The sequence below is a fragment of the Cryptomeria japonica genome, chromosome 6 (assembly GCF_030272615.1).
Source record: "Cryptomeria japonica chromosome 6, Sugi_1.0, whole genome shotgun sequence".
Classification (NCBI taxonomy): Eukaryota; Viridiplantae; Streptophyta; class Pinopsida; order Cupressales; family Cupressaceae; genus Cryptomeria; species Cryptomeria japonica.
Genome location: NC_081410.1, coordinates 193,137,845 through 193,165,646, shown reverse-complemented (window position 1 = coordinate 193,165,646; position 27,802 = coordinate 193,137,845). Strand labels below are relative to the sequence as shown.

General features: G+C 38.2%; 1 protein-coding gene across 1 annotated transcript in view; it reads right to left on the bottom strand.

The window, feature by feature from the left end:
- The window catches only part of LOC131076995 (isocitrate dehydrogenase [NADP]), a 194,499-nt gene that overhangs the window by 111,634 nt on the left and 55,063 nt on the right, over positions 1–27,802 (bottom strand). Inside the window, exon 5 of the mRNA XM_058014357.2 lies at positions 9,005–9,082. Coding sequence (XP_057870340.2) covers positions 9,005–9,082 — 78 coding nt within the window. The remainder of the gene's footprint in view (positions 1–9,004; positions 9,083–27,802) is intronic.

Sequence of the window (27,802 nt, the reverse complement as noted above, 5' to 3'; positions counted from 1 at the left end):
ATGCCACCTTGCACAAATACCTGGATATGGTGTGGAGGCATGCCCCAAATCAACTCCTGAAATTATTAGAGAGATGAAGGCCATTCTTGCTGAAAATGATATGCATAAGGAAGAAAGGCAAAAAACAAGAGAAGCCATGGCAGCTGCAATGAATCCCACATTGTCCACTTCGGGTCCCATTGGTCACACTCGGGGTCATCAGTCACTTTCATCTTTTGGTGACAATGAGGGTGAGACTAGTGGCACTCCTGTTAGATCAGACCCTAATTTTTTTGTACCACGCAATGTTCCAGGTGCACAACCTTCACTTGAACAAGCATGAACAAGCACGGATAGCAGCTTCAAACTTTTGGATAATCTATCTTTCAATGCAGCAAACAATGTGTATTGGGAAGGTTTTGTTAATGCAGTAACAGTTGCGAGTAAGGGTTTAAGGCCCCAACAGGTTATGACTTCAATGGGCCATTGCTAGAGAAAGTTGTGCAAAATACACAAGGTGTGGTTGATGATCAAAAAAGGTATTGGAAGAGAAAAGGATGTAGCATTTTATCTGATGGATGGACAAATGGATGGAATAGGACTCTTCTCAACTTCTTGGTGGCTTCAAATGGTGCAATGGTATTCATAAAGTTTGTTGATGCCTCAAATGAAATAAAAAATGCAAAGACTTTGTGTAATCTGTTGGATGGTGTGGTTCAGGAAGTTGGAGTTGAGAATGTTGTCCAAATTATCACAGATAATGCAGTTGCATATGTATCTGCAGGTAGAATGCTTATGGAGAGGCATCCTTCGATTACATGGAGTCCTTGTGCTGCACATTGCTTGGACTTGATGCTAGAGGACATTGGGAAGATTGGATGGGTGAAGAAGGTGGTTGAAGATGCAAGAAGTGTCACCAAATTCATCTACAACCATACTTGGGTGCTTGCTTTGATGAGAAAACACACAAATGGCAAGGGCCTTGTGCGACCTGGAGTGACACGATTTGCTAGCCACTTCATCACTTTGCAGAGCATTCTTAGTGTCATTCCTCATCTTAAGCAGATGTTTGTGTCAAATGCTTGGTTGGGGTCTACATACTCCAAAAGACTTGAAGCAGAGAAGATTGTGAGCATTGTTTTTGATGAAGGGTTCAATAAAAGTGGAGAGGAGTTGACTACGGTAAGTAACAAACACAAAAGTAAAGTTTATACAATCTTGTCTATTTGCTGATTTTATTTTTTAAGGGTTGATTTTGTACTAATTTAAAATTTGTTTTCATTTTTTTAGGTGACAGAACCTTTGGTAAGGGTTCTTCGTATGGTGGATGGAGAGGGCATGCCAATGGGTTTCATTTATAAGGCCATGGATAGGGCCAAAGAGGCCATTTCACATTACTATCGTGGAAATACAAGAAAATGTGAAATCCTTTGGCGCATCATTGATCGTAGGTGGACAAACCAACTCCACCAACCGATACATGCCTTCGCCTACTTTTTAAACCCGAAATTCTACTTCTCTGATTCATTTAGGACTGATGAGGAGGTCATGGCAGGTGTTATTACATGCATTGATAACATGACACCTGATCCTGAGTTGAGAGACAAGGTTCTTGATGAGTTGGAGGTGAGATTTGACATTTGCAATTGCTCTATCTTTATTTATGAATTCGGAAATGTTAATTATTGAATTTGAGTTTGACACTTTGACTATCTATTTCTGAATTTGGAAATGTTCATTGTTCAAGATCTACAAAAGTGCAAAGGGAAGACTCTTCTCATCACAACTAGCAATTGATAGGAGAGGAAAACAACAACCAGGTAAAAAATTTAGTAACTTAGTTCAATAGTGCAAGAAAAAACCTACAAACTTGATTGTTACATTTTTTTCTCAATTCTAATATTTCTAAATGTTTTTTGTAGATTTATGGTGGGAGAATTATGGTGCTGGCACACCTAATCTTCAAAAGATAGCTATCCGTGTTTTGTCTCAGCCATGCAATGCTTCTGGGTGTGAACGAAATTGGAGTGTATTTGAGAGCATTCACACAAAGAAGAGAAATAGATTGTCACAAACGTGGCTCAATGATCTAGTATTTGTTCAGTACAACCTTCGCCTTCGAGTTAGACAAGTGGAGGGTGTTTCACATGAGGCCATTGACTTGCATGAAATTGATCCACATGGTGATTGGACCATGAATGAACAAAATGATAGTGACGATGTCCTCCTTACCGAAGAAGAAATTGCAGAAATAGAGAGAGGAGCAGCACAAGATGCAGAAGGAGCAAGATTGGATGAAATGGAGGATAAAGATGAGGACGAAGATGAGGACGATGATGAGGACTTTGACTTTGAAGAAGAATCATCTCACCATTTAGATACCACAACACCCACTGCTACTACTTCTAGCTCAAGGCCTGAAAAATTGAGCTATATTAGGAAAAATACAAAGAGGAAGATGTAGTCTTCTCTTTGGTTTGTTCATTCACATTGTTGTTTTTCACATTTGGAGTTGGACTTGGACATATCATTATATGTAATTTTGTGAACATTTATATACTTATGCTGCCATTATACATTTTAGAGTTGAAACTTGAAACTTGAATATGCTACCATGAATGATGAAATTTCAAATATTGCGTGTTTGTAGATCATATGACATGTGTAATGTGTCAATTATGGCACTTATGTTCTCTAGATGCATTAATTTCTTTATTGTTTTTTTGTAAAACTACAGTTTTTTTTTTTGCCGCGTCTTTCGCGAGTCTTTCACGAGTCCGAGTCCGAGTCCGAGTCCAAATTTTTGGTTTGCCAAGTCCGAGATTTTCAACTATGGATTGTACACACAATCCTTCCGAGTCTACAATTAGATTTTACAAGCACTACTGAAAATAAAGCATTCAATCATTTTCATCTACAAATATATAGCATGCATTGTTAAATTTCATCTGTAATATTATTATTTAGTAGTAAACATTTGGTCTCATTGCCTATAACAAAGGTCATATTCATAAAGAACGAGCATCTGCCAACACTTTTTGACAACTATACTAGAAATCCTAAACAAAGAATGGAGAAGATTAGAGCGTATTTAAGGGGACAATCAAGAAATCATACAATCGCTTTGACCAGTGGAACAAGAATGAAGGAGGTTGTGTGAAGCAGCCAATGCCTAAAATCCATCAAAGTCAGCCAAGTAGAAAGTTGAAGCAAAAGTTGGAGCCGAAGCGTGAGTCCAAGCCATAGTCAATAAAGAAGACACCAAAACATCCTACTAACTACAAACAATAACCTAGAGCATAAGGAGGAAGATTACGTTGACATTGCCAAATATCTTGCCCTTCCAAAAGAAGTGTGGGTGGATCTCACAAACCAAGTTCAATTTGTATTATCCCACCCCCTTGTAGAGTTGTTTACTCCTGAACTCTGTTGGTTTGTATGTTTTGTTTTGATGTTTTGTGATTTTTTTGTGTTTTTTGAATAAATCTGACTTATTTCTCTTCTTTCAGCACTCAGACATTTTGTCAAACACTTGTCAATTCTTCTCCACAACTGCTGTATACTTGTTTGTTTGTATTTGAATGGCATATAAAGTTTACACAAACTGAAATAGACTCAAATGAAAGTATTCAAATGACTGAAACTAGATGGAGAAACAATGCAAGTATCTTTTAGTCTTCTGCAATAATGATAATTGACTGAAATTGACATCTACAGCTGATAGTTAATTTTTCGAACACTTAGTATACAAACTAACCATACAATGGTAAGCTACAGCACTAGTAAACTTCCCATGCAACCTATTAATGCAATAAGATAGCTGGTAAGCATCTACAGCCAAGGGACATTAAGGCGAACACTTGGCAAGCAACTCACCCATGCAAATGAACATCTACAGCAAGAAGGTATTATAACAAACATATCATAGGCAACCTCAATTTCCTTTCATATACAATGATGTATAAGCTGATTATAATCTAATCACCAAAACTTTGGCTTGCAATGAGAATCGACTGACTTGATTATTATGCAATGGCAAATATTAGCAGCAATTACAACTGCAGTACAGATGCAGACATTAAGAACCTGGAATAATGACCAGATGGCAGCAATCAAATAGTCTCCAATGAAAGATCTCGCAATAGTCTGCTAATCAACTCCTGAACCCTTGTAAAATCCAGAATATAATCCCTTCCACGACACTAAACTGCAGATTTCATAGATATCACTATTCACGTGTACTGTAGCGTGGCACTGTTCACGTGTACTGTAGTGCCTACTGTAGTGGGTACTGTAGCGTCACTATTCACAGTACTGTAGCAGCACATCAAACCCTTGTAAGCCCTTTGGGATTTTTCACCAATATGCACAATCTGGACCTCTATATGAAGCCCACAGATAGCAATAATTTTGCTGGTATTTCACAGCATCAAAATTGCAAACACATTGAAGAGTTGGCGTTCTCCAATGGCTGGAAGCAGGCAGAAATCCTTGCCCTCCGGTTTTCAAAAATAAAATGTCATAAACAATACTCAAGAATAATCATTCCATTTCCCAATGCAAAATATATATATATCAACCAGTCGATTCCTTCCAAAAAGCACATTAATGAGCATTTAAATGTTTTTAACTTTGCACTTAAATATTTAATATTTTATCACCTTGGAATAGGTGCCCATAAATAAGTTAAATAACTGGTCCCCTTTTAATGATAACTTGACCGTCAATAAATAAGTGCAAATAAAGACCTTATAATATGCCTTCAACAATTAATTATTAATAAAGGATTACTTTACTAATAATTAAAAATAACATAACTCCATTAATACTCATTATTTCTCGATTTCGTCTGAACCAGGAATTCAACCACTGCATCCACTACGCATCCATTTGCCTTGCTAAAAATAGAAAGGGTCCCTCTCAATCAATCACTGACTTCCTATAAATAGTAAGTGTAAAAAACTGAGTCAAACAAAGGCCAAACTGAACCAAACGAAGAGCAATCCTGAACACTTCTGACCTCCGGAAAGGGAATAAGCCTCCTGCACTGCCAACTGGGACTCTCTAACCATCTGTCTTAGCCTACGAGGGCCAATAATAGGCTAATCCAATCATAAACCACATCGTCCCAAAAAGGGGGCATAACACAATCCAAGCAATCAACAAAGACTTCTATATACAAGGAAAGTCTTCATCTTGAGATGAAGTCTTCAAAAAGAGAGAGAGAGAGAGAGAGAGAGAGAGAGAGAGAGAGAGAACTATGTGGTAACAAAGAGTTGTTGATCAAACAACAAACTAAGTCAAAAACACTAAAGCAAAGGTTTTCAGCAGAGAAAAGAGAATCTAAGGGCAATCACTAAAGCAAAGATTACTAAAATCTTTAGAAGACTAGAGGATTCTCACATGTGTGAAAATGCTAGGAAAGCACCAAAACATCAAAAATACAGCTTCTTGAGAAGAAGGTTCTAGTCCTTGGATTCACATCAAGGTCAAGCCATGGTGAATTCACTAGCAAGCCCAAGCGTAGAGAGTTAAAATCTGCCTATGTTGACCAAAGATGGATTTGAAGATCCCATGGGACTACAAAACTTGTGAAACTATTTTGGCACCAAAAAGACATAATGATAAAAATTATTGATTAGGATCATTCCTAGCCACCCTTATAGGTGTAGCACTTTTGACTAGTACACTGAGATTCAACCAGACGAGTGAATAAATGGGAGAAATTATAGAAGGCTTTCAAAGAAGAATTTAGATTACTTTGGGATGACAATTAAATTATTGCCAAAATTCACAACACCCAACAAGAAAAACACAAGCATGTGAGGGCTATAATTGTTGCCCAAAAAGTTGTTAGTAAAATTGGAAAAAGGACCAACTGACAAGTTGAAGAAAAGATGTTTCATCAAAGGTCACATTCCTTCTTTTTGGATGGAAATAAAAGTAGTACCACTTTCATCATACTCAAAAGCATACAATAGAGTGATGGGCATAGAAATGGTCTAATTCCATCTTCTGACTTCGCTGGAAGAGAGTTTGTTAGCTGTACTATCAAATACTTTCCATTATCAAATGGAAAGAAGATAATTTAATATGGAATACTACAGAAAAAAAATATCAAGCATACAACTATCCCAATTTGGACCTGCGTATCCTCACAATCTCTCATATAAGCTATTATCTCATTACGAATGTACAACACTGCATGATTATAGTGGCTTAACTACCTAGCCACTAACTATTACTTTCTATGTTATCTTGGTCACATGACACATTATTTATGATCAGTTACATTTTCACATTATTATACATGACAACTATAACTTGTGTAAAGCAATGTAGCTGTTGGACCATTCTATGGTACAAGAATAACAGTCATTACAATATGCACAAAAAATCCCCAACAACATTTTTGGACAGAGATGTATAGCTACCATGTGCAGCGAATGGGTTTATACAGTAAACATTCAGCAGTAACCCATTTCATCCAATGATCGACACATGCCTGTTTTCTTTGTTGTTATTATTTTTATGATGTTATATCAACTCAAAAGTATGTAGATAAATACAAATTCAAAAAATCTTTCCATACATGTTGACAATCTAATGTCCCCACTCTAGTTAGTTTCAGTGACTGATGGGTTAGCCTATTATTTTGGACTCTCGTAGGCTAACGTTTTGGATAGAGAGTCTCAGTGGCAATTCCACTTCTTCAGTTCAATCTTGGGTTCAGTTCCAGGGCCTTAGCAGTCAATGTGTGAGCTTAGTTGAGGGAGTAAGTCAATCTGGCAGTTGTGCTATTTTTAGTCAGGGCACCTAGACACATGGGGGTTATTCAGTGTTGACTCCAACATCAGATGGCACGTCAAAAGACTGAATAATGAAAGAGATATTAATATTTTAGTGGTTAAGTTATTTAATTAACTTATATGGTTATTATAAAGTCATAAAGTGACTTTATTAAATTAAAAGCCACTTAATATTATAAAGGGATTTTTATTAAATCACTTAAGTGAATTTGGGCGTCCAAGTTGATTATTAAACTATGCAAAGCTAATTAAATACATTTTAATGTATTTAAAATGCATTTGGGCGTACTTCTTGAAAATTGTGTCATTTGGGGGTTATAAGGAAAATGAAGGCAATTCAAACTCTATTATTTATTATTTAACATTGCTTGATTTTGCTCTGTGGATTTTCTGAGACAAGGTTTTGATAGGGTTTGCTATTGAAGAACGTTCATTCCTAATGGATCTGTGATTCTGAGGCTGTGAAAGATTAGTTGAATTATTGCAAATTGAGAGGGCTTCATCCTAGAGTCTTATTGTGCTTCATCAAAGTTTCTTATTTTCAGTTATTTGCAGATTTTACAATTAGGAAAGGGATTTCGGACTTAGTCGCCCCAATCAGCAATAGTTGGCAATGGCATCAAATAAGCAGGCCGTACATTTTCTTGGGCTGGCCGTACACCATCAGCCAGGCACGTGGGAATCTGGAAAAGGGCGTGGAATTTGGAGGGCTGAAAAGCCTTCCCCTTTGGCATTTAGACTGCTCCACCTTGGACGCCTAGCCTATTCAAGCTACTTTATCAACTTTCTGGCTCAGAGAAATCATAATCTGGACTTGTATGCCTATTTTGGTTAGTTTCCCAGTTTTGGCTGGCAAACTCCAGAATCCTTTAATTTAAATAAGTTGAGAAACTACGAGTATGTTTTATGTATTAGTTTCATTTGCAGCAGTTATCTTATTCATAATATAGTTGCAGTTGCTCTCAATTTTGTTTCAATTCAGTTTTGAGTAATTCTTGTCTAGTGCACTTGTCAAATTTTTATTTAAATTTGTTCAAAACCCTCGAAAATACAAAAACAAATCCGAATTAGCATTTCGGGGAAGTTAGAACCAACGGGGTTCTTACAGACAAGCACCAACAAAACAAAAAAAAATCATTTTTTCACTCCACAAAAAACCTGTGTGCCCACCAATTCTATAGAATAATAGATCTTATTAGTATTTATGAAAAAAGCAAGACTCCAAGAAAAACTAAAAAAAATGTTAAATATGCAAAATAGAGCAGATTCAAGGAGAAAATATGAGTTTCTTATATTCCAAAAAGTAAATGATGCTTAAAAATAATTTTAGCATTCTAATAAAATGTGACATCTTGCCTAGCTTTCTCATAACGTGGACCAACTTATATTGGTAATAAATGTCGGTAAGCAAGAGTTAAATACAAATATATAGACAATTCAAAAACATCCCAAAAAAGTTCATAACAAACATGTTTAATATCAAATCCTACATCCTATAAGATACCACAGTGAATTAAGATGTGCCCAACTGGAAATAGAATTATGGGAGTTCACTAGGCTTGAGCAATGAATAAGGGATCTGAATGAAGAAAAACTAAGAAAGCATAGAAGGAAGGGATGGCAGGTGCAGAAACTAGAGCACCAAATTAAAAAAACAGAGTAAGCATCTCTACTCCCCTGATTGTTCAAAGTTAAAGGAATATCTAAACAAAATTTAGAAATGTAAAAAAAATATAACACATGGAAAAGGACAACTTGAGAAAACAAGAAACTTGATAAAAAGATGAACCAAAATCATTGGCACGAGCATCATCAGAGTTGACATTTCAGATAGAAATGCTGCATGGCACAACTAAATGGTTTAACCAGAATGGGTGTAAATTAAGTATATAGAAAACATAAAACAAGAATGAGATAGTAGACTGCAAAGTGTGAAATTTAGGAGCCATAAAAAGAAAAGAGTACTTTTAATAAAAATGCAGTTCCTACCAATACCTAACAAAAATGTAACACCTTGTGACAACCGATGTTCATGATAAAAGATATTAATTCAGCGACCAACAAAAACAAAAAAGAAAAACAATTCAGGCACTGATCAATCTTGTAGGCTCATATGAGTGGCAGAAATGGAAGGGGAATAAGCCTTTGACATGTACATGTAACTTTCTTTCAAATGATACACTGAAAGGTCTAAATGGGTAAATAAGAACAATTACCATTCAGTATGTTCCTTATTGTGCCATTGGGGCTCTTCCACATTGACTTCAGTCCAAACTCCTTAAGTCTTCCTTCATCTGTGTAGCAACAAATATACACACTATGCCAACATCAATTTCTAAGAAAAGACCTAACTTACCTGAAAACCATTTTAAACTTGAACAAGATAAAGCAAAAAACTTATTAATTGGATCTTGAACACATGTACCATATATTAATAGTCACAAGAGTAGTTTCTTTATATTATAGCTTTCAATAGCCTCTGCTGGTATCAAAGGTACTGAAAACCACAAAGTTTCAAAGACATAAAAAATTTGAAGTCTCCCATTCTCACCTCTGATCGGATATTTCTATTTCAATGCAAGAAGTACTAAAAACTATTTAATTACTTCATCAAATAGCAGATAGCATTCATGCACTCTCTTCATCAATCATTCCTGAAGGGTCATGTCATTTATGCAAGTGCATTCAATCAGGCAAATTGCAGGCAATTTCACTATTTTTAACTTTTGAAGAGATGAAAAGAAAATCAGTAACGACTACTGACAAAGAATGGCAATGAAAATATATCATGTGGTTACAATAATGTTTGTGCCTGTCAAATGTCAACTGAATTGCAGTTTTCAGCCCTTGAAATTCATAAATAAAAGCAGTTGTCAATTGCATTTGGAATTTTTATGTGAATTCAGTTACTGTAAATAATATTAAAGCAAGCTTTTAAAATATAAAGATCTCCACCAGATGAAGTGACGTCCAGCCCAGAAGTGTCAATAACAATTTAAGATCAAATATTCAAATATTTGAGCAGTGATCATTCTTGCAATAAAAGTACTAATGAACCCAGTATATTGAAGTGACCACAAACAGAGTACTAAAGTGAGTGTTACTTTGCACAACCTGACACATTAAAGTCAGTTTAAATTTACATTGCATTGTGAGCTTACTATTACACCATTATTGAAATGAGTTTTACCATCACAGGATTTTTTAATTTAACATTCAGCCAAACAGTGTTACACAATTTATCAGATCACACAAGATAACAATGTAGCTATTAAATACCTACGTGAAAAGATGTTACAACATCATATGACAGTAACAAAAAATATGTATTTCTTTTCATGATCCACCACCAATAACAACAAACATAAGACCTTTCTTTCTGGAGTTGTTATACAACTACTTGTGGTTTCCATTTTCTCAAAAAAGAAAAAAACTCAATAATATCAATCAGAAGCAAAGTGAAAGAATTTCCTCTCTACCTATGTGCAACATTATTCTGCCAAAATGTGATCAAAATTCCTTGAATTCAATGTAACCTATGATTAAGGATTTCCATGTTTTTTCTATCGAAAATTGCCAAAAAGTTACTTCCAATCCAAGCACCCAAATAAGATAATTGGAAAATCATGTGATTGCAGTTAACAATTTTTTTGTAAATGAAATACTCTATTCAAAGATCTAAACGAATGTTATCTAAAATTTATTCTTGGCTTCTAGTTCTCCACCACGTTTTGTCTTCTGTCATCTAGCATCACAATAGAATCCCTCACTTGAGTATCTCTAGTGAGGTCATCTCCTAGTGTTGTTTATAATAATGGCAAAGCCACACACAAGCTGTAGAATCTCAGATCTGCCACCTTTGCTCCCTCCAAGACATGGAAATTGAGGAACAATTCATTTTTAAATGCCCCATTTACTAAGAAATTTGGAGAAGATATCAATACCTCTAAAAGGGCTCAAGCAATAATCTATCTACTTTCTTCAGAATTCAAACCAGTAGTGCCTGGCTCTTTTTCTTCATGAGGTCATCACCCTATAATGCAGATCCATATTGGATGAGTCTGGAGGCTCTAAAGCCTCCATATTGATCACTAGTAGTTACATAATAGAGCAGATAGATTAGCTAGGCAATACTTCTCTTAGTGCACCATTAGTACTCAAATTCCCTGAAAGATTCCCTTTCTGCCCTGATCTGAAATTTTCTGATTTTCCATTTGCTAATTGGGGTTTTAGGGGATGTTTTTTTGGTGCTTTGACTTGCGTTTTGTTTCCAGGAATTTTGTTTAGGTTTAATGCTTGTTTTGTTTTCAACGAAGGAATGATTTTGGATGCAAAATATAAGAAAATAAAAGACTGATATACAATTTCCGAATTCTGATTTTTATATCAGCAAACAATAAATTTCAAATTTGGAAGATTTAAGTCATTAGAAATGCATTAGGCATACCAGGAGTCCAACGCCTGGAAATGTCTGTTTTATTGAGGGATCTAAAAGAATTCGCAAATTAGGAGTGCCCAAGTGGTTTCAGCTCCTCCAATGTGCTTTATTTGCTTCTACTAAAATTATCTAAAACTTTTATTGAAGAAATAAGAAAATCTGATACAGGTTCTATCAAGATCACTGAATTTGCCTAATTTTCCACAAAGAATTGCTGATGTGAATTTCCTTCCTTTTCCTAACCCTAATTGCTGCTGTATGAACAAATTGACGCCACAGCTGCCTCCAAAGTGGTACGGCCTGCAAGGAATGGCCACGTGGGTGCTGGAAATGGTTGTGGCTGCCTTTGGTTGCTTCTTAAAACTGATTTCCTTGCTGCTACAGGTCTCCAATTGCTGATAAAGTCTGATTTTGTAGCCCAAACAGAAATTCTGGATGAATTCCTCAGTTTTGTGACTTGGGATTTCATCCAAGCTCACCTGATATTGAGGAAATTTCGTTCCCCAATGTAGATCTGCTTCTGTTCAAAGTTTGCAGAGCTCAAATTCTCAAAGAACACTGAAAAATTGAATCATCAAATGCAAAAATGAAAGCTTTCAACACTTTTTATCAACCTCCAACCCTGGACGTCCACTTTAGGGTTCTAGATGCCTTCAAAACTTGGAATATTCTCCTTCTAGGCTGTGTCCATGCTTGAGGGTCTATTATTCATTGAATTTTGCCCACCTTTTTAAAACAAACTTGCCTAGTTAGGTGTGCCAAGGTGAATTTATGATTTTAAGTTGAAATTTAATAATTCTATTTTTAGTATAAAGAGCTTTATAATGAAATATCATAAAGTACATATGAAATAAGCTATCCGAGGCCAAAAATGGCTAAGTATGAATCCCCCTTGGTAGCACTGACATCTCCTATCCACTGAATTTCACCTGCGGAGATGGATAACAGGTGAATCTTTGATTCTAAATGATCTACTAGGAAAGAGGGGACATTACAGTCCTCCCTCCCTGAGATTGCTTGCCCTCGAGCAAACGCAATGTTGGATGTTGTAGAATTACTTCCCCTTCCCATCCGTCATCCTCTATAGGCAAGTCTTTCCATTGCACCAAATACTCCCGGATCACTCTATTCTTCAACCTCCTCTCACGCATATCTAGGACCTTAGCTGGTATCATTATCAATCTGCCCTCTTCATCTAATGGAGGTAACTCTGGTGAAGTCATTATATGCTGTCCAAGGGCTTTATTTAGGCAAGACACATAGAAAACATTGTGAATCTTGCTCTCATGAGGCAGCTCAATCTCATAGGCAACCTCCCCAATCCTCCTCAGTACTCTGTATGCCCATAGAAGCAGGGTCTGAGCTTTTTCACTCCGCTTTTCTTAAGAGTGCTCTGTCGGTAAGGTTGTAGATGCAAAAATACCATACCACCAATCTCAAAAGCCTTCTCCACCCTATGTCGATTAGTATATATCTTTTGCTAATTTTGTGCATGCTATATGATATCCTTAAGCATCTTAAGGATGTCTTGACTTTCCTGAAGCCAATCATGAGCCAGTGGCACTCTACTGTCTCTTAGTGCCAAATCCACGAAGGACAACGCATCATATCCATATAAGGCATGGAAAGGAGTCATGTCAATAGACATATGATGTGTAATGTTGTAGCAATACTCTCCCAGATATAACCAGCGTACCCATGCTCTTTGTTGTCCTGAAGCATAGTTACGTAAGTACCCCTCAATCCATTTGTTGACTACCTCTATTTGTCCATCTGTCTCGGGGTGGTAACTAGTATCGGGAGTCAACTCTGTGCCTATAAGTCAGAATAACTCCTTCCAGAAAGTACTCATGAACTTCTTGTCCTGATAACTAACAATAGTCTCAGGAAGACCATGGAGACGAAACACCTCGACTACCTGCGAAGCTGTGTAGTCAACTGCAATAGGAAAGAAATGTGCATATTTCATCAACCAATCCACTACTACATTGATACAGTCTTTCCCTTGTACCCTCGGAAGACCAGTGATAAAATCCATGGATATTCCTATCCATTTCTACTTTGGAATAGGCAATGGTTGCAACAAACCAGCGGGAAATGTATGCTCTGACTTGTTTTGTTGACAAGTCACACATTCCCGAACATAGCGCAAGACTTCTTCTTTGAGACCCTTCCAAGTGAATCTCTCCCGTATTTGTTTGTATGCCTTGCAATATCTTGGATGTCCTATCATTGGTGTATCATGAATGGCTCATAAGATCTAATCTTTTAATTTGGATTCAAGATCCAAATAAATTATGTTTTTGTAGTATATCACATCATCATCCATTGTATACCTATCATCCTGAAATTGCCCATCAAAAATCTCGCATGCTTGCTGATTTTTAGAGTACTCAACTAAAAGTTAAGATTTCCAATCAGCTGAAATCTCACACAAAGAACACAGTGCAGCAACTAAAGGTTTCCTGGAGAGTGCATCAGCAACAATATTTTTCTTGCCTTTGACATATTTGATGTCAAAGCCATACGCCTGAATTTTATTAACCCATTTTTGCTAACGCCCTGTAATGTCCCCACTTTGAAATATAATTTAATAATAAATAATAATAATAAAATTAAATACAAAGAATAAAAATTAAAAAATCAAATTAAACCATAAAAGAATATAATTAAATATAATTAAAATTTAATTAAGTTAATGAATGGTCAAAAGACATGGAATGAAAAGTTGTGTCTCCCTCAAACATGAGATATAAAAGGAAGAAGAGAATCTCATTTGAGCGGTGGGGGTGGGGGGGGGTGGTCATTTGGGAATCAGAAGTGCAGATCTGATCATGAAATGTTGTGTCCCTTGCAAAGGGCAGATATAATGAAGAGTTGCACTCTTTCAAAGGGTGCTAATGATGGAAAGGGTGTGTCTCTTGCCAAAGGGGATACAGGATGAAGAGGTATGACCTCTCTCTTACATTGAGAGATATAAAGGAAAGGAATCAAAGCATCTAGTGACATCACCATCGATTAGATCAGATCAGATCAGAACTGTTATTAAGTTACAAGCAGTAACATCCTTGTTCTTGGTGTTATACATGGGGATGTGCTTAATAAGTATGCTTAATATATGAAACCTGATAATGTTTTTATGCAGAGTTTAATAGTAATATTAATATATGCAATATTTATAACAGTCATACTTTATTTCATATACATTAGAAGTTAGTGTACTCAGCGAGATATTGACATATTTACAGTCTCAAGCTCTTAACCAGTTCTAATTCTTTCTCCCCAAGGGAGATGGGTGCTGCTAGGGAAGGGCAGAGTAAAACCAGTTCAACAGAAAGCCCCAAGGGTGAAAGGACTCCTAAAATCTGTGCTGCAGGCCCCAAAGGTGAATGGACTGAGTTCCGGTAATGTGGGCTACATTAAGGAGGTGGTGTCAAGCACCCTAGGCATCCAAGCCCTCTTCTGGGAATGGGGTCAGATTGGTTTGGATTTAGGCATGGTTTTAATGGCATCATAAGTTATATTACAGAGAATTAGTTATTTATGCTCAATTAATCGTGATAGAAGGTAATAACATAGATGTTGCTCCTGAGAACTAACAGCCTATAAATAGGGGATATTAAACACTCACTAAGTTCTTTCTGCTCTGAGAAATACTTCAGACTATTGTGATCCGTCCTCACCACTAATCTACCACCTACCAGGCACTGTCTAAAGTTTGCTAGCACATGTATGATTGCAAGCATTTCTTTGTCATAGGTGGAGTATAAATTCTCATTATCCTTCAGTTTCCTGCTCTCATATACAATAGGATGATGATTCTGCATGAAAACTGGACCAATACCTTCACCTAAAGCATTGCACTCTAACACAAAAGGCTAAGTAAAATCCGGAAGGGCCAATACTGGACATGAACTCATAACCTGCTTCAGCCTGTCAAAAATACTCTGAGCCTCCTTGGTCCATCTAAGAGCACCCTTCCTAATGAGGTATGTCAAAGGGGCTGCAAGCTATGAGTATCCTCTAACAAATCTCCTGTAGTATGCACACAATCCGAGAAATCCTCTCTCCTCTAAAACATTACTAGGAGAGGGCCAATTAAGTATTGCTTGTATTTTCTCCTGATGGACCTTCACTCCACCTACACCAATCACACGTCCCAAGTATAATATCTTTGTAAGTCCAAATTTGCATTTGGACATCTTGGCATATAAGGATTGTGACTCCATAATGCCAAGTACCTCATCTAGGTGTCTCAAATGATCCTCCCATGATCTGCTATATATCAATATATCATCAAAAAATACCATTACAAACTTACGTCGCTGCTTGTTTAAACTGTGATTCATGCAGGACTAGAAAGTAGCAGGAGTGTTTGTGAGGCCAAAAGGCATCACCAAGAACTCGTAATGTCCATAGTGGCATCTAAACGCAGTCTTATGGATATCCCCCTCGCGGACTCCAATTTGATGATATCCTGATAAAAGATCATTCTTTGAAAAATATACTGCCCCGTGGAGCTCATCCAACAACTCATCAATGCACGGTATGGGATATCTATTCTTAATTGTCTTCTTGTTTATGCAAGATAGTCAATGCACATGCGCTCACCAAGATCATGAAAGAAGCGAAAGGACTAGAGCTAGGTCTGATGAATCCCATATCCAATAGCTCCCGAATAGTTTTCTCAATCTCATCCCTGTATGCCTTAGGATGTCGGTAGGGGGTGTGTTGTGACCATTTCACACATCGCCCCATTAGAATGGGGACCCCCTCTTTTTTGCTTTTTTGTTTGCCTGTTCTTCTCTCTACTTTTAGGGTTTTGAGTGAGTGAGTTGTCTGTCTGGGCTAGGGCTAAACCTTAGGGGTTTCTTTTGGATATTATTCGAGCTGAGTCCAGTCAAATTTTGAAAGTTGTTAAGCGTCCTCCCTAGGATTGAGATTGTTGAAATAAGGTAAGCCTGTCAGGGGAGTCAGATAGGTCTCAGGTTAAGTTTAGATTCAGGGTTTTTGGGGTAAAAATCCAAATTTTTGACTAAGTGTTAGCATTTTGAAGGTGAAATTGTGGGTTCTTGCCTAGATGAGTTTTGATCAATTTTGGAGGTAAAATGATGCTTGAAACAGAGAAGTCGCTCCTGTCCCTTGTTGAGGGCCCAGGGCGAAATTCATTCTAAGTGCAAATTCTTGTTTTGAGAAGGCTTGCTAAATGACCTAACCTTGCCTTGTGAAGTGATTGGAGACTTGAATTTTGAATAGTTTAGCCAGAAAGGATGAATTTGCTCCTGTCCCTCTCTGAGGGTCCAGGGCGAAAATGTTATTTAAAGCATATTTGTCACTGACTTTTCTATTTTGTTTTGTGCAGGGTCTCCAGGAGGGATGATTGGACGTGGTTTTGATGCTTTTGAAGTTTTGAAGGCATGAAAATGATGAATTTTGAAGGTTAAAGGAAAAATCGCTCCTGTCCCTTGCTGAGGGCCCAGGGCGAAATTTTGAATTCCCCCATCTGGTAGTGAAAAAGGACCAAGTGTTGAGCATGAATAGAAAACAAGTGACTTTATCCACCCGCCTGAAGGAGTTTTAGCTTGGGATGATGAAGGATTTTATTGGAATCATCAAATTCGCTTCTGACCCTCTCTGAAGGTCCAAGGTGAAAAAACTTATTTGAGTCAATCCTGACCTTGTTCGGTCAAATTGAGTCATCAAAGGCATGGTGAAGGATAGTATGAGCATAATAAGATATCCAGACTTGATCAAGGATGATGAATTGAAGGTGTTTTGCCCAAAAGATGAAAAATCGCTCCTGACCCTCTCTGAAGGTCCAGAGCGATTTTCTTTATATCTATCATCTTATGACCTTTTGGGACGCGAGGATTTATTCATGGCATGAAACAAGATAACATCTTCCTTAGCCAAGGGATTTCGAGATGAAAAGTGAAGCAATTTGATCATGATGGCAAAAGGCGCTCCTGACCCTCACTGAAGGTCCGGAGCTTGATTTTCAAATTTGCACTATTCTTGCAGGATCAAAGTGATTTTATGATTGGAAGAGATCAAGGAAAGCATGTTCTATCCGTTGAATATAATTTGAGTGGTCAACAAAGGAGGAAATCGACCCAGAAAACAAAAGGCGCTCCTGACCCTCACTGAAGGCCCATGGCGTTTTTTCAAGATTCTCCTCTTTGTTTGAAATTTTGAGGCAAAACCTGACTTGGATAGGAGGGAGAGATGATGTTTTGTACCTTAGATGCGATTGGGAGTCTAAAGAACAAGGAAATATACCAAGAAGCAAAAAGGGCGCTCCTGACCCTCACTGAAGGTCCGGAGCTAGACTCTAAAAGTGCAATTTTCTGGCAAGGACAAAACAAGTTTTGTGATTGAAATGAATGGAAGAGGGTATGTTTTGCCCGTTGAAGATAATTTGGAGGGCTAAAAAAGGACGGATAAACTTGAATTTGCAAAATCGCTCCTGTCCCTCACTAAAGAACCAGGGCGAAAAACCTAATATCCAGCCTTTCTCTCCAAGTTTGGACAAATCTAAGCCAAGGCACAAGTTTGAAACGATGTTTGAAATGCCTTGAAGTGGAATTGAGATGCAAAGATTACAAATTTTGATGACAATTTGCAAATTCGTTCCTGTCCCTCTCCAAGGGTCCAGGGCGAAATTTCCAAGTGTGCCCACTTTCCTTGAATATCGAGATAACTTTTTTGTTTCCAAGACTAAAAGGGGAGTGAAGAACGATGTTCTACCCCTTGAGGGTAATTTGAAGTTGAAGTGATTAAGAATTTGTGCAAAAGACTCAAGATCGCTCCTGACCTTCATTGAAGGTCCAAGGCGATTTTTACAAAACCAATAGCTTCCCTCCAAGATTATGCTAAGGCAAGGTTGTGCAGGGGTGGAAAAGGTCTTCTAAAGCATGGTGAACAAAGATTTGACTTCAAAACTTGATAATCCTAGGCTAAAATACAAAGGTCGCTCCTGTCCTTCACTAGAGGCCCAAGGCGAAAATCTTTAGAGCACCTATTTTGCCTTGCGAAAGCAAATTAAGCATGCATGGAATAATGAAAGAGATCATCGCTTACCCCACAACGAGAATTGACAAATAAAAGATGAAGGATTGAGAGCAAAAGTGAAAAGGCACTCCTGACCCTCTCCAAGGGTCCAGGGCGAAAAGGTCCTAATGCACTTTCCTCCTAGAGATCAAGTGAAATTAAACTCAAAACTCCAATTAGAAATGCCATTTAAATGCCTAGATGAAGTCTTGAACAAGAAAAATGAGGAATGCAAGGCCTAAATTGAAAGTTCGCTCCTGACCCTCTCCAAGGGTCCAGGGCGAAATTAATGGCATTCTTCATTTTTACCATATTTGAGCATTAATATCCTCCAAATTGCATTAGATGCCAAAAATTGCTAACTTCGAAATATTTGAAAAAATTAAATTAAATTGGCATTTAATAAAAGACACATTGGCATTTAATAAATTAATTTTGAGCCTTTAAAAATCGAACTTTTATTGTTAAGGCATTTAAAATTAATTTTTGTGAAATTAAAATTAAAAAATGGAGCGCTTGAGGTCTTATTTTTATTTATTTTATCAAGTCGGCCTCTCCTTTTTGCAATTTTATTTATTTTTTAGGCCTATTTTGACAAGTCGGCCTAGGGGGAGCAAGATGGTGAGCGCTCTATATATTGGAGGTGTTTTTTATCATTTCAAATCATTCACTCATTGCTTCAAGTGCGAATTTGGAGAGCAAGAAGGAGGTGCGAAATCTGGTCTATTTGGAGCGAATTTATCTCAAGTGTCGGAGGCTAGAAGGAGGTGGAGTTAATTCTTGTGAAGACTAAAGGAGGCGCATTTTGTTCAAGGGAGAGCTTTGATCTACATTTTGCCTAGCAAAATTCACCTATTTTTGCATCATTTCTTAGAGTTAGTACTCAAGTGGAGGTATGGCGAGATCATCCTAGTCCCAATGTTGAAGCTTTGAATTTTGGACTTTGTTTTTTGAAAATTGCATAGTTAATTAGGAAATGATAACTCAAGATTTATCATGAAGTTTCCTAATTAATATCTTTTATCTTCCTTTGAATCTTCCTTGCTACTCTTCAAGATATTTTACTAATTATGAAATGTTGTGTAGGTGTCAAGATGGCGACTCCAAAGGTAGGAGCATCTACTAGTCGTCCAGCTCTCATGAAGGAAGATCAGAAGAACGAAGAATTGGAGACCAGGATCGTGTCCAAATGGAGCAATATCGGAGATACCAACTTGGGAAACTTCAGTGTGAAGAAGTTTCGAGAGGTCCCCTACATTGGCAAGCCATCACCTGTCGCAAAGAGAATAATTGAAAGTGGCATCATCAAGGCGGCCGGTTTCCCTCCAGCAGTCCAGTGTCATGAGCTGATGATCGAGTGTGCCCGCCATTATGACTCGCAATCAAGATCGATCGTATCCAAGGAAGGAAACACTTTGGCTTACCTTTCAGAGGAGGCTATAAGTGAGGCTCTCCATCTTCCAGAACATAAAGATATGATTTACAAAAGCCTAGAAGGAGCCAGGTCAATGTATGAAGATGATCCCGACACTTGCTTGAATATCATCAATAAGAATTGGTTACTCAAAAGTCGTCCTCGCCTGAGCAAGATTCCCAACACACCACATAGGATCGACTTCCAGGAGGAGTACAGAGATTTGATAACTTTGCTCAATCGAGTTACAGGAGCTCCACAAGCCTTCTACTTTGAGAAGTGGATGTTCTACTTCATCCAAGTGATAGTCCAAGGAAAAGGAACGATTCATTGGGCTAGAATTATTAGCCATTGCCTGGATGTGCAGTTAAGAAGACTAAAGCCTACCAAGTCATTTCACATGAGCTCATACGTCATATATGCCTTGATCAGGAGTTTCGAATATGCAGGGCTACCTCACAGAGGAGTGATCGGAAGAGGACCCGGAGAAGTGAGAGTTTGTGGCTCTTATGTTCATTTGCATCATCCTCCTAGAGGTGACTACAAGTTAGTCAATGACACCTTCACGATGAACATCACTAGGATATTGCAAGGTGGGATTCACAATCGACTATCTCTGGATGCACAAGAGCTTGTGAAGAGGTATGGTGCTTGGTTCATCCAGTTTCAAAAGTTTACATATATCAAAGTTCATGGGTGTCCTTCACCTCCCTACATGTTGCCAAGGTATCCGGCAGACAAGATAGTACTACTTGAGGTGACTAGGTAGTTGGCAGCTTATGCAAAGGCATTCAGACACAGGCATGGAAATGGAATTCCCGTGCCCATCATATTGGGGAATTTAGTTGAGGTATGTCCTAATACTCAAGCCTTGGATGATGCAGAGAAGGAATTGGCTTTATATTCATTCACGTTCTTTGCCTCGAGGGAGAATTTCGATCCTCATGGTTATATGGAAGAGATAGCTGGTAGGAAGTACAAACACGAATTTCAGGTAGAGGATTTTTGGATGAATCTCTCAAGTGATTTAGAAGTGAAAAGAAAGATGCATTCCAGATTACCTTTAGATTTCATCAGGAAATGCAAAGTTTATAGGGTGGCTGATCAAGCACAGGATAGTGGCAGACATCTCCAATCATCTTATGATAGAGAGGACAAAGCAGTGAAGATAGATTGGAATGAACCTGAGGCTTTAGACTTGAGGGCTTTGATGGCTCCAGTTTTGTCATTTACTCGTAGATGGGTGGATGTACAACATCAAAAGTTAAGAGAACAGAACATACCAATGACTTTTACTTTGGAGGAAAGACCAGAAGAAGGAGGAGCAAGTGCAAGTGAAGACAATTCTCATCCTAGAGGCGCGAAGAGGAAAGAAAGACCTGAGAAAAGAGAGCCCTCCAAGAAGAAGCACGAGGCCAATCGAGATCGCTCATCAGGCACATCTTCTCGACATGAAAAAAGGACAAGTCAAGTTGAAGGACAAGAGAAGACGGTGCCTGAGGTTGATGAATCTATGGAGTCCATGGTACAGAATGATAAACCTGAAAAGGGGCAGGCACCTCAGCATTCATCAAGTCAATCTCCCCAAGTTGATGAGCTACATGAAGAGAAGAATGATGATGAAGCGACATCTCCTCTTCGAGAAGACGAACCATTGCCTAAAGAAATACAAGTTAGAGAGACGAGATCCGCCATTCCAGACTGGTTGAAGGAGAGACTGGCGAGGGTGATTGTGATTGAAGATAAGGATGATGTAATTGACTTAGAGAGCCTTATAGGAAATTCTCAAGAAGTAACGGAGAAGAAGAAGGCCACCAAGATGTCCAAGGTGATCAGGGATGAGGCAGGATCCAGGAAATTGCAGATAGCTACACTAGTAGTGGACAAGTATGAAGGTGAAATTCTTGCAGAAGAGTATGATGTAGAAACATTTGAGCTCGGTCCACTCACTACTGAACAGGCACTGGATGAGGCAACCGATTCATTTGAAGCACTTAAAGACAAGCTTAAGGAAGAAATGGAAAAGAATAGAAAGCTTGAGAGAGAAGTTGATGCTTGGAGAGGCTACTTTAGTCATCTCAATCAGCCCTTGGGACGTCAGGATCTAGCAGTGTCTCCTGTGCAAGCACTTCCCTTTGAATCAGTTGGCGAGGCAGAAAGAGTCAAGAGTTTGGTTCAGCTTATGAGCTCTTGGATTGACAAATCCCACACAATAGCCGTTGAATTTACAACAAGAATGATGCAGACAATCCACCGAGCTATCCTGGTCCTTGAGATCGTCCACAACCTAATGATAACGGTAGCCGCTTTCGCTCACACTAGAGATGATATCATTCCTGTTCTACAAGTAATCAGGCAAACACCAAGGAAGATCCTAGCACAAGAAAAGATAATGGATGGAGGAGCTCATAATTTACTTCAGTGGTCATCTCTACTCCAGATGAAAGAGGTTCTTTTCGAGGACATCAGCACCAAATGCAATCAAGTTGAGGGCATCATCCATCCAATTCAGGATAAGGTGTTCGAAGTGTTGTGTACCATTCTTGGCAGAAGGATCGAAGTTGAGACAGATGTGGACCTTCAAGAGTTGGAAGAAAGAGTCAAGGTCATCTTTTGCAAAGATGAGAATGTCATCACAAATGAGCAACGGGATCTAATGTTCACTACTATGCTCCTGATTGAGAAAATCAAAGAACTCGAACCTGGATGGGAAGCTGCTCTCCTCACTGCCTTTGATCAGGTTATCCACTTAGAGGAGCGAATGAGGAATCTTCCTGAGATTCCCATTGCTGAAGTTGAAGGAATTGTGTCCAGATTCATTGCATATGCTAAGAAAGAACATTGGAAGGGGAATAAGGTTCTAGAAGAGAGGTTGTTATAAAATGATGTGGCATCTTAATTATCATTGGTCTATGTTCCCTCGATTTTTGTGCCAATTAAATATTTAGCTATGCATTTAATAATGTTCAACTAAAAGGGGACTTTTTGTAACAAACCCTAATTAGGGTTTAGGTGTCAAAATCTCAGCCGTTGATCTTCTTTTGATCTGGGCCGTTCATTGTAATTGAGGATGCTATATATACCCTCATTCATTTTCATTTTGTCATTAGAAATTAGAAGATTAGAAATTAGATGATTAGAGATTAGATATTAAGGAGATAGTTAGAGCTTTGGAGAGAAGAAAGTTATTTTGTAGCAAGATTGAGTATTGAAGAAAGAATTTCAAACAATTGTTGTCTATTTTGGCTTTGAGATCAATAAAATATTGAAGTTATGGTGTTTTATTGCAATTCTTGTGGCTATCTTCATGGTTGTTTACTTTCTTGAATCATTCTCAGTCGAAGTAGTATTTAAGTTTGAAGGACTAAGTGTTGGGCTTGATCTTTGGTGAGATTCACGTTCCAAACCACTAGCTTCTTACTGATTGTAAGGACGCCTTGTGTGGTCAACTGGAGATATTTGGATTGCTTGAACCTTCAATCATTATTGAACTATTGATACATATCTTTATGGTAGTATCTGTAATTCTTGATGATTTGAAAACCACTAATCACCTTAGAAGATCACATCAATTCCAGTAGAGTTGTAATTCCTTGGCAATACTGAAATTGGTAGAATCTTACCAAGTCTAGCCTACATCGAGTCATTCTTAGGATTAGATTAGAATTCATCTCTTGCAAACCCTATCTTTTGATCTTTTTTGAGAACCTGTTAGCTTTAGGAAAATCCTATTCCTGCAGATCGAAAACGTAAGGCCCCTTGAAGAAACAGCATTCACAACGACCACTGGTGCTTATCCACACGTAGAGATCCTACAACGAAGAACCTTGAAGTCACCCTGATTGATCCCTTTTCGCGATATCTTTAGCATTCAGAGGCTTTACTCAAGAGAGGATAAGGTACCCTTGGGTATTTTATTCTGTGTTTGATAGTGTACAAAATACACGTCAACAGGGTGGTAATTGCGGGCTTCACGCCCTCCTCAAGCTTTATAACGTGCTCGAAACCTCAATTAGGAGGTACCCCAGGGGGAATGTCACCAAATACAACTTTGTGCTTATCCAGTATTGTCTGGATATCTATGTGAAAGGATCTCTCATCCTGTGAAGGTGTCTTGGACATGATATAGCACTATGTTGCCCAAATGATGTCATGGTGTCTAAAGATAGTCTCCATCCTACGAGATGACACTTCCTTGGGCCCTCCATCTGATAACACCCTCAACACTGTCTTCTTTCCTCCTGCTATAAACTCTAACTGCATCCTTTGGTGGTCTATGATATATCTTCCAATAACTTGTAACCACATCATAATCCTCTAACAAGGACATAGAAATCATCTGTCAGAGTATAATCACCCCATTTGAATACTTGTTGATGTGTTTTTCATGCACATGCGAACAGAGAATAAAATACCCAGAAGTATCTTATCCTCTCTTGATCAATGTCTCTCAAATGCTGAAGATTCACGCAAGGATCACTTGAAATAACTCCAAGGTTCTTCAATGTCGGGTCACGACGTGTAGATAAGCTTTGTTGGTTGATGTGATTGCTCGGATCACAAGGGGACTTATGTTGTATATGAATGCTTAGATTGTTGGAACTTACATCCTAATTACTTGCTTGGAGAATTAATAAAAAGGGCAAAAGATGTAGGCTTTAAAAGACTGCACCACTCCTAGGAATGCAAGAGACAATGGACTACCTTTGGTGAAATTCCACTAAGCCTTGCTTTGACATGCAAAGCAACAACTCCACAAAGTTTAGTGCGATATTCTAAGGAAGGTAAAAAAATGATGTTCGAATCACTATTAATAACAAGGATACCATCAAGGTGATGCATATCAAGGTACGAATAGCAATTGAAGTTAAGTTCATTCAAGGATTCCAATTGACCATGCAAGGCGCACTTACAATCAGCAAGAGGCTAGTGGTATGGATTAGGAGTTTGACCATTGATCATGCACAAAGATCTTCCATTCATCTAAAAACATGAAAATGAATTGAGAAGTAAAGACAATGCAAGTTGCTGAAATGACAAATCAAATTCACCATAACTTCAATGAAATCAATTGTCCTTTACGACAAGGTTTTGGAAACAATCTTTGCCTTCTCTTAATCTAACTTCTACTCTAATTGCCAACTAACTATTATCTATTGATTAACTATTTATTATTCTCTTATTTTATTCACTATTCGCTATTAACTCTTTACAAATGAGAAGCTTGAGCTTTATATAGAAAGCTCATTACAATGAGCGGCCAGGATTGAATCTACATCAATGACCAAGATTTTACAATAAAACTCTAATTAGGGTTTGCTACAACAAACTTTATTCTGGCCAATGAAATATTTACAATGCTTTGACACATGTCATCTTTAGAATATTCGACCAAAAGATAGTAGGGGTAGGTACAATGGAGTTTGCACCCCCTTGGGTGAGCTTGATTCGTTCAATCAAGACATGCTGATGTGGAACTTCTCTAATTGGTGGAGTAGCGATTGGGACGCCACCTCAATTTGCACTTATACTTAGTAGATCATCATGAAGGAATGTTGAGCAATATCTCTTGATACTCAATATTAGTCACTTGCTCAAAGCTTGATGTGATGATGATGATGATGGGAAGTTTGACCCTCTGCCCTTGCTCACCTATCTTGCCTTGGGGTGATTGTATGACCTCTCCTCTTTTGTGAAATCTTTGAATATCCTAAAGTCCTTCTTGCGTAGTCACCTCCTTGGTATCATTGTGCTTGCCAATGAAATCTTTCCTCTTGAATGTCATGTTTGCCTTGTGTTGTGTTTTGGATGTTGCTTTCAGTCCGCTTCTCCATCCTTTTCATTAGTTATTCCAAAGTTTTAAAACTCGGACTCGGCAAACCAAAAATTTGGACTTGGACTCGGACTCGTGAAAGACTCGGCAAAAAAAAAACATAGTTTTACAAAAAGAACATAAAGAAATTAATGCATTTAGAGAACATAAGAGCCATAATTGAAACATTACACATGTCATATGATCTACAAACACGCATAATTTGAAATTTCATCATTCATACTCATAGTTTCAACTCTAAAATGTATAATAGTAGCATAAGTTTATAAATCTTTACAAAATTACATATAATGATATGTCCAACTCCAAATGTGAAAAACAACAATGAACAAACTAATGAGAAGACTACATCTTCCTCTTTGTATTTCTCCTCCTTCACACCCTACAAACCTGTCATAACTAAGCAAGAATGCCAAATGAGGGCAAAAAAATTTAAAAAACTCACTTTTAAAGCTTGCATGACGTTTTTTCTGGGTCGCGCGAGTCCATCTGAAAGACTTGTGAGTCCGTACAAAAGACTCGCATGAGTCCTTGCAAAAGACTCGCGACTCTTTCAGATGGACTCACCAGGACTCGCCTCGCGAGTCCTTGGCGAGTCGAATCGTGGCTCCCATGGACTCGTGAGTCCGTGGTGAGTCCACAAGTCTTAAAACACTGAGTTATTCCTTCTTATGCCTTGAATTCATCATCTTCCTTATGTGAAATGCTTCAAGTGCCCATCAAAAGTGCCTAGGGGGGAATTTCGCTCTCAATGAGGAGCAATAGAAGTGGAAATCGCTCCAACCAAAGAGCAATGGAAATGAAATTCGCTCCACTTAGGGAGCAATGAAAATGGTAAGAAACCCAACTCTCTTAGGTAAATTTCATCAATCTTGCCCTCTTATACCTCAAGATCATCATCTCTCCCATATGAAATGCTCAAAATTATCATCAAAATGCTTTAAGGGTAAAAATAGGTCAAAATAACCTTAAGAAGAGCCATGGAATCAACTTCGCTCCTATGCAAGAGCAAATGAAGCATACTTCAATGGAACAAGAATTCACTCCTACTAGAGAGCAATGGAAAAAAAATTGATACTTAGCCAGATTTTTTTTCACTTGCTCTCCAATCATCAGCCCTCTTGAGTTTAAGTCCTCATATGCAAGAGTTGCCAAGTTTCCTTCATCAAATGCTTTGAGGAGGATTTTGCTCCTAGATTGGGGCAATAGAAGCCAAATCCGCTCCTAGAGAGGAGCGATGGAAGAACATTTCACTCCAAGGAGAAGGCAATGGAAATTTTCTGACACTTAATCAAATTCTGCCCTTCATCACTTCAAGTGCATCAAATCAACCTTAAGAAAGGCTCGGAGTCAATTTCCCTCTCAAACTCAAGAAAAGGAATACAATTTCGCTCCCAATGAGGAGCAATGGAAGTGATTATCTCCAGCGATTCCTTCTCAAAATCTTCATCAATTTGATCCTTCCAATGATTGAAAGTGAGATTGCATTCAAGGTGGAGGCTATAGATTCATTCCTCATGAGTTAAAACCCACCAAATCACCTTTGAGTATGCCAAGACAGTGACTCCGCTCCCAAGATGGGGCAAAGGAAGCCAGATTCGCTCCTAAGAAGGAGCAAAGGAAGTCACTTTCGCTCCAAATAGGGAGCAAAGGAAGTCATTTCCTACTTAGTCAAATCTTCAAGTTGCTGGCTGAAAGTTGAATTCCTCACTTGACCAAGGCAGCCTACGATGACCAGAGGTTGTCTTAGATTCTTCAGGAGGCGAAGGAAGGAATTTCGCTCCTAAGAAGGGGCAATGGAAGTGCAATTCGCTCCAGCAAGGGGGCAAAGGAAATTTTCGTGTACTCAACCAAATTTTGCCCCTACGACCTTCTTCTCAATGAAATGCAATCAGGCTACTTGGCGGCTTTCTTGTGTTCCTTTGGACTTAATATCCTTTTCCTGGATCATGTTTGATGTGGCAGCAATTAACCTTTGTTATGCACATACAGGTCAGAGTTTTGGTGTTTTATGCACAAGCATCCAGCAACCTTCAAGATCTTTGTACAAAATTTTCATCATGACTGAATTTTATCTCTTGTTAGCATAATCAAGTCGGCATTATGAGCTTCATGTGCACAAGAATTTCAGCATTTTGACATCCAATTGCACAAGGAAGGTGGTATTTGGGGCTTCATTTGCAGGAGCAAGTCTATTTGATCAATATTGTTCACCTTATTTCACTCAGGCAGATCGGTGTTCTGTGCTGTATTGGCACAAAGTGGCATCTTTCACCTTT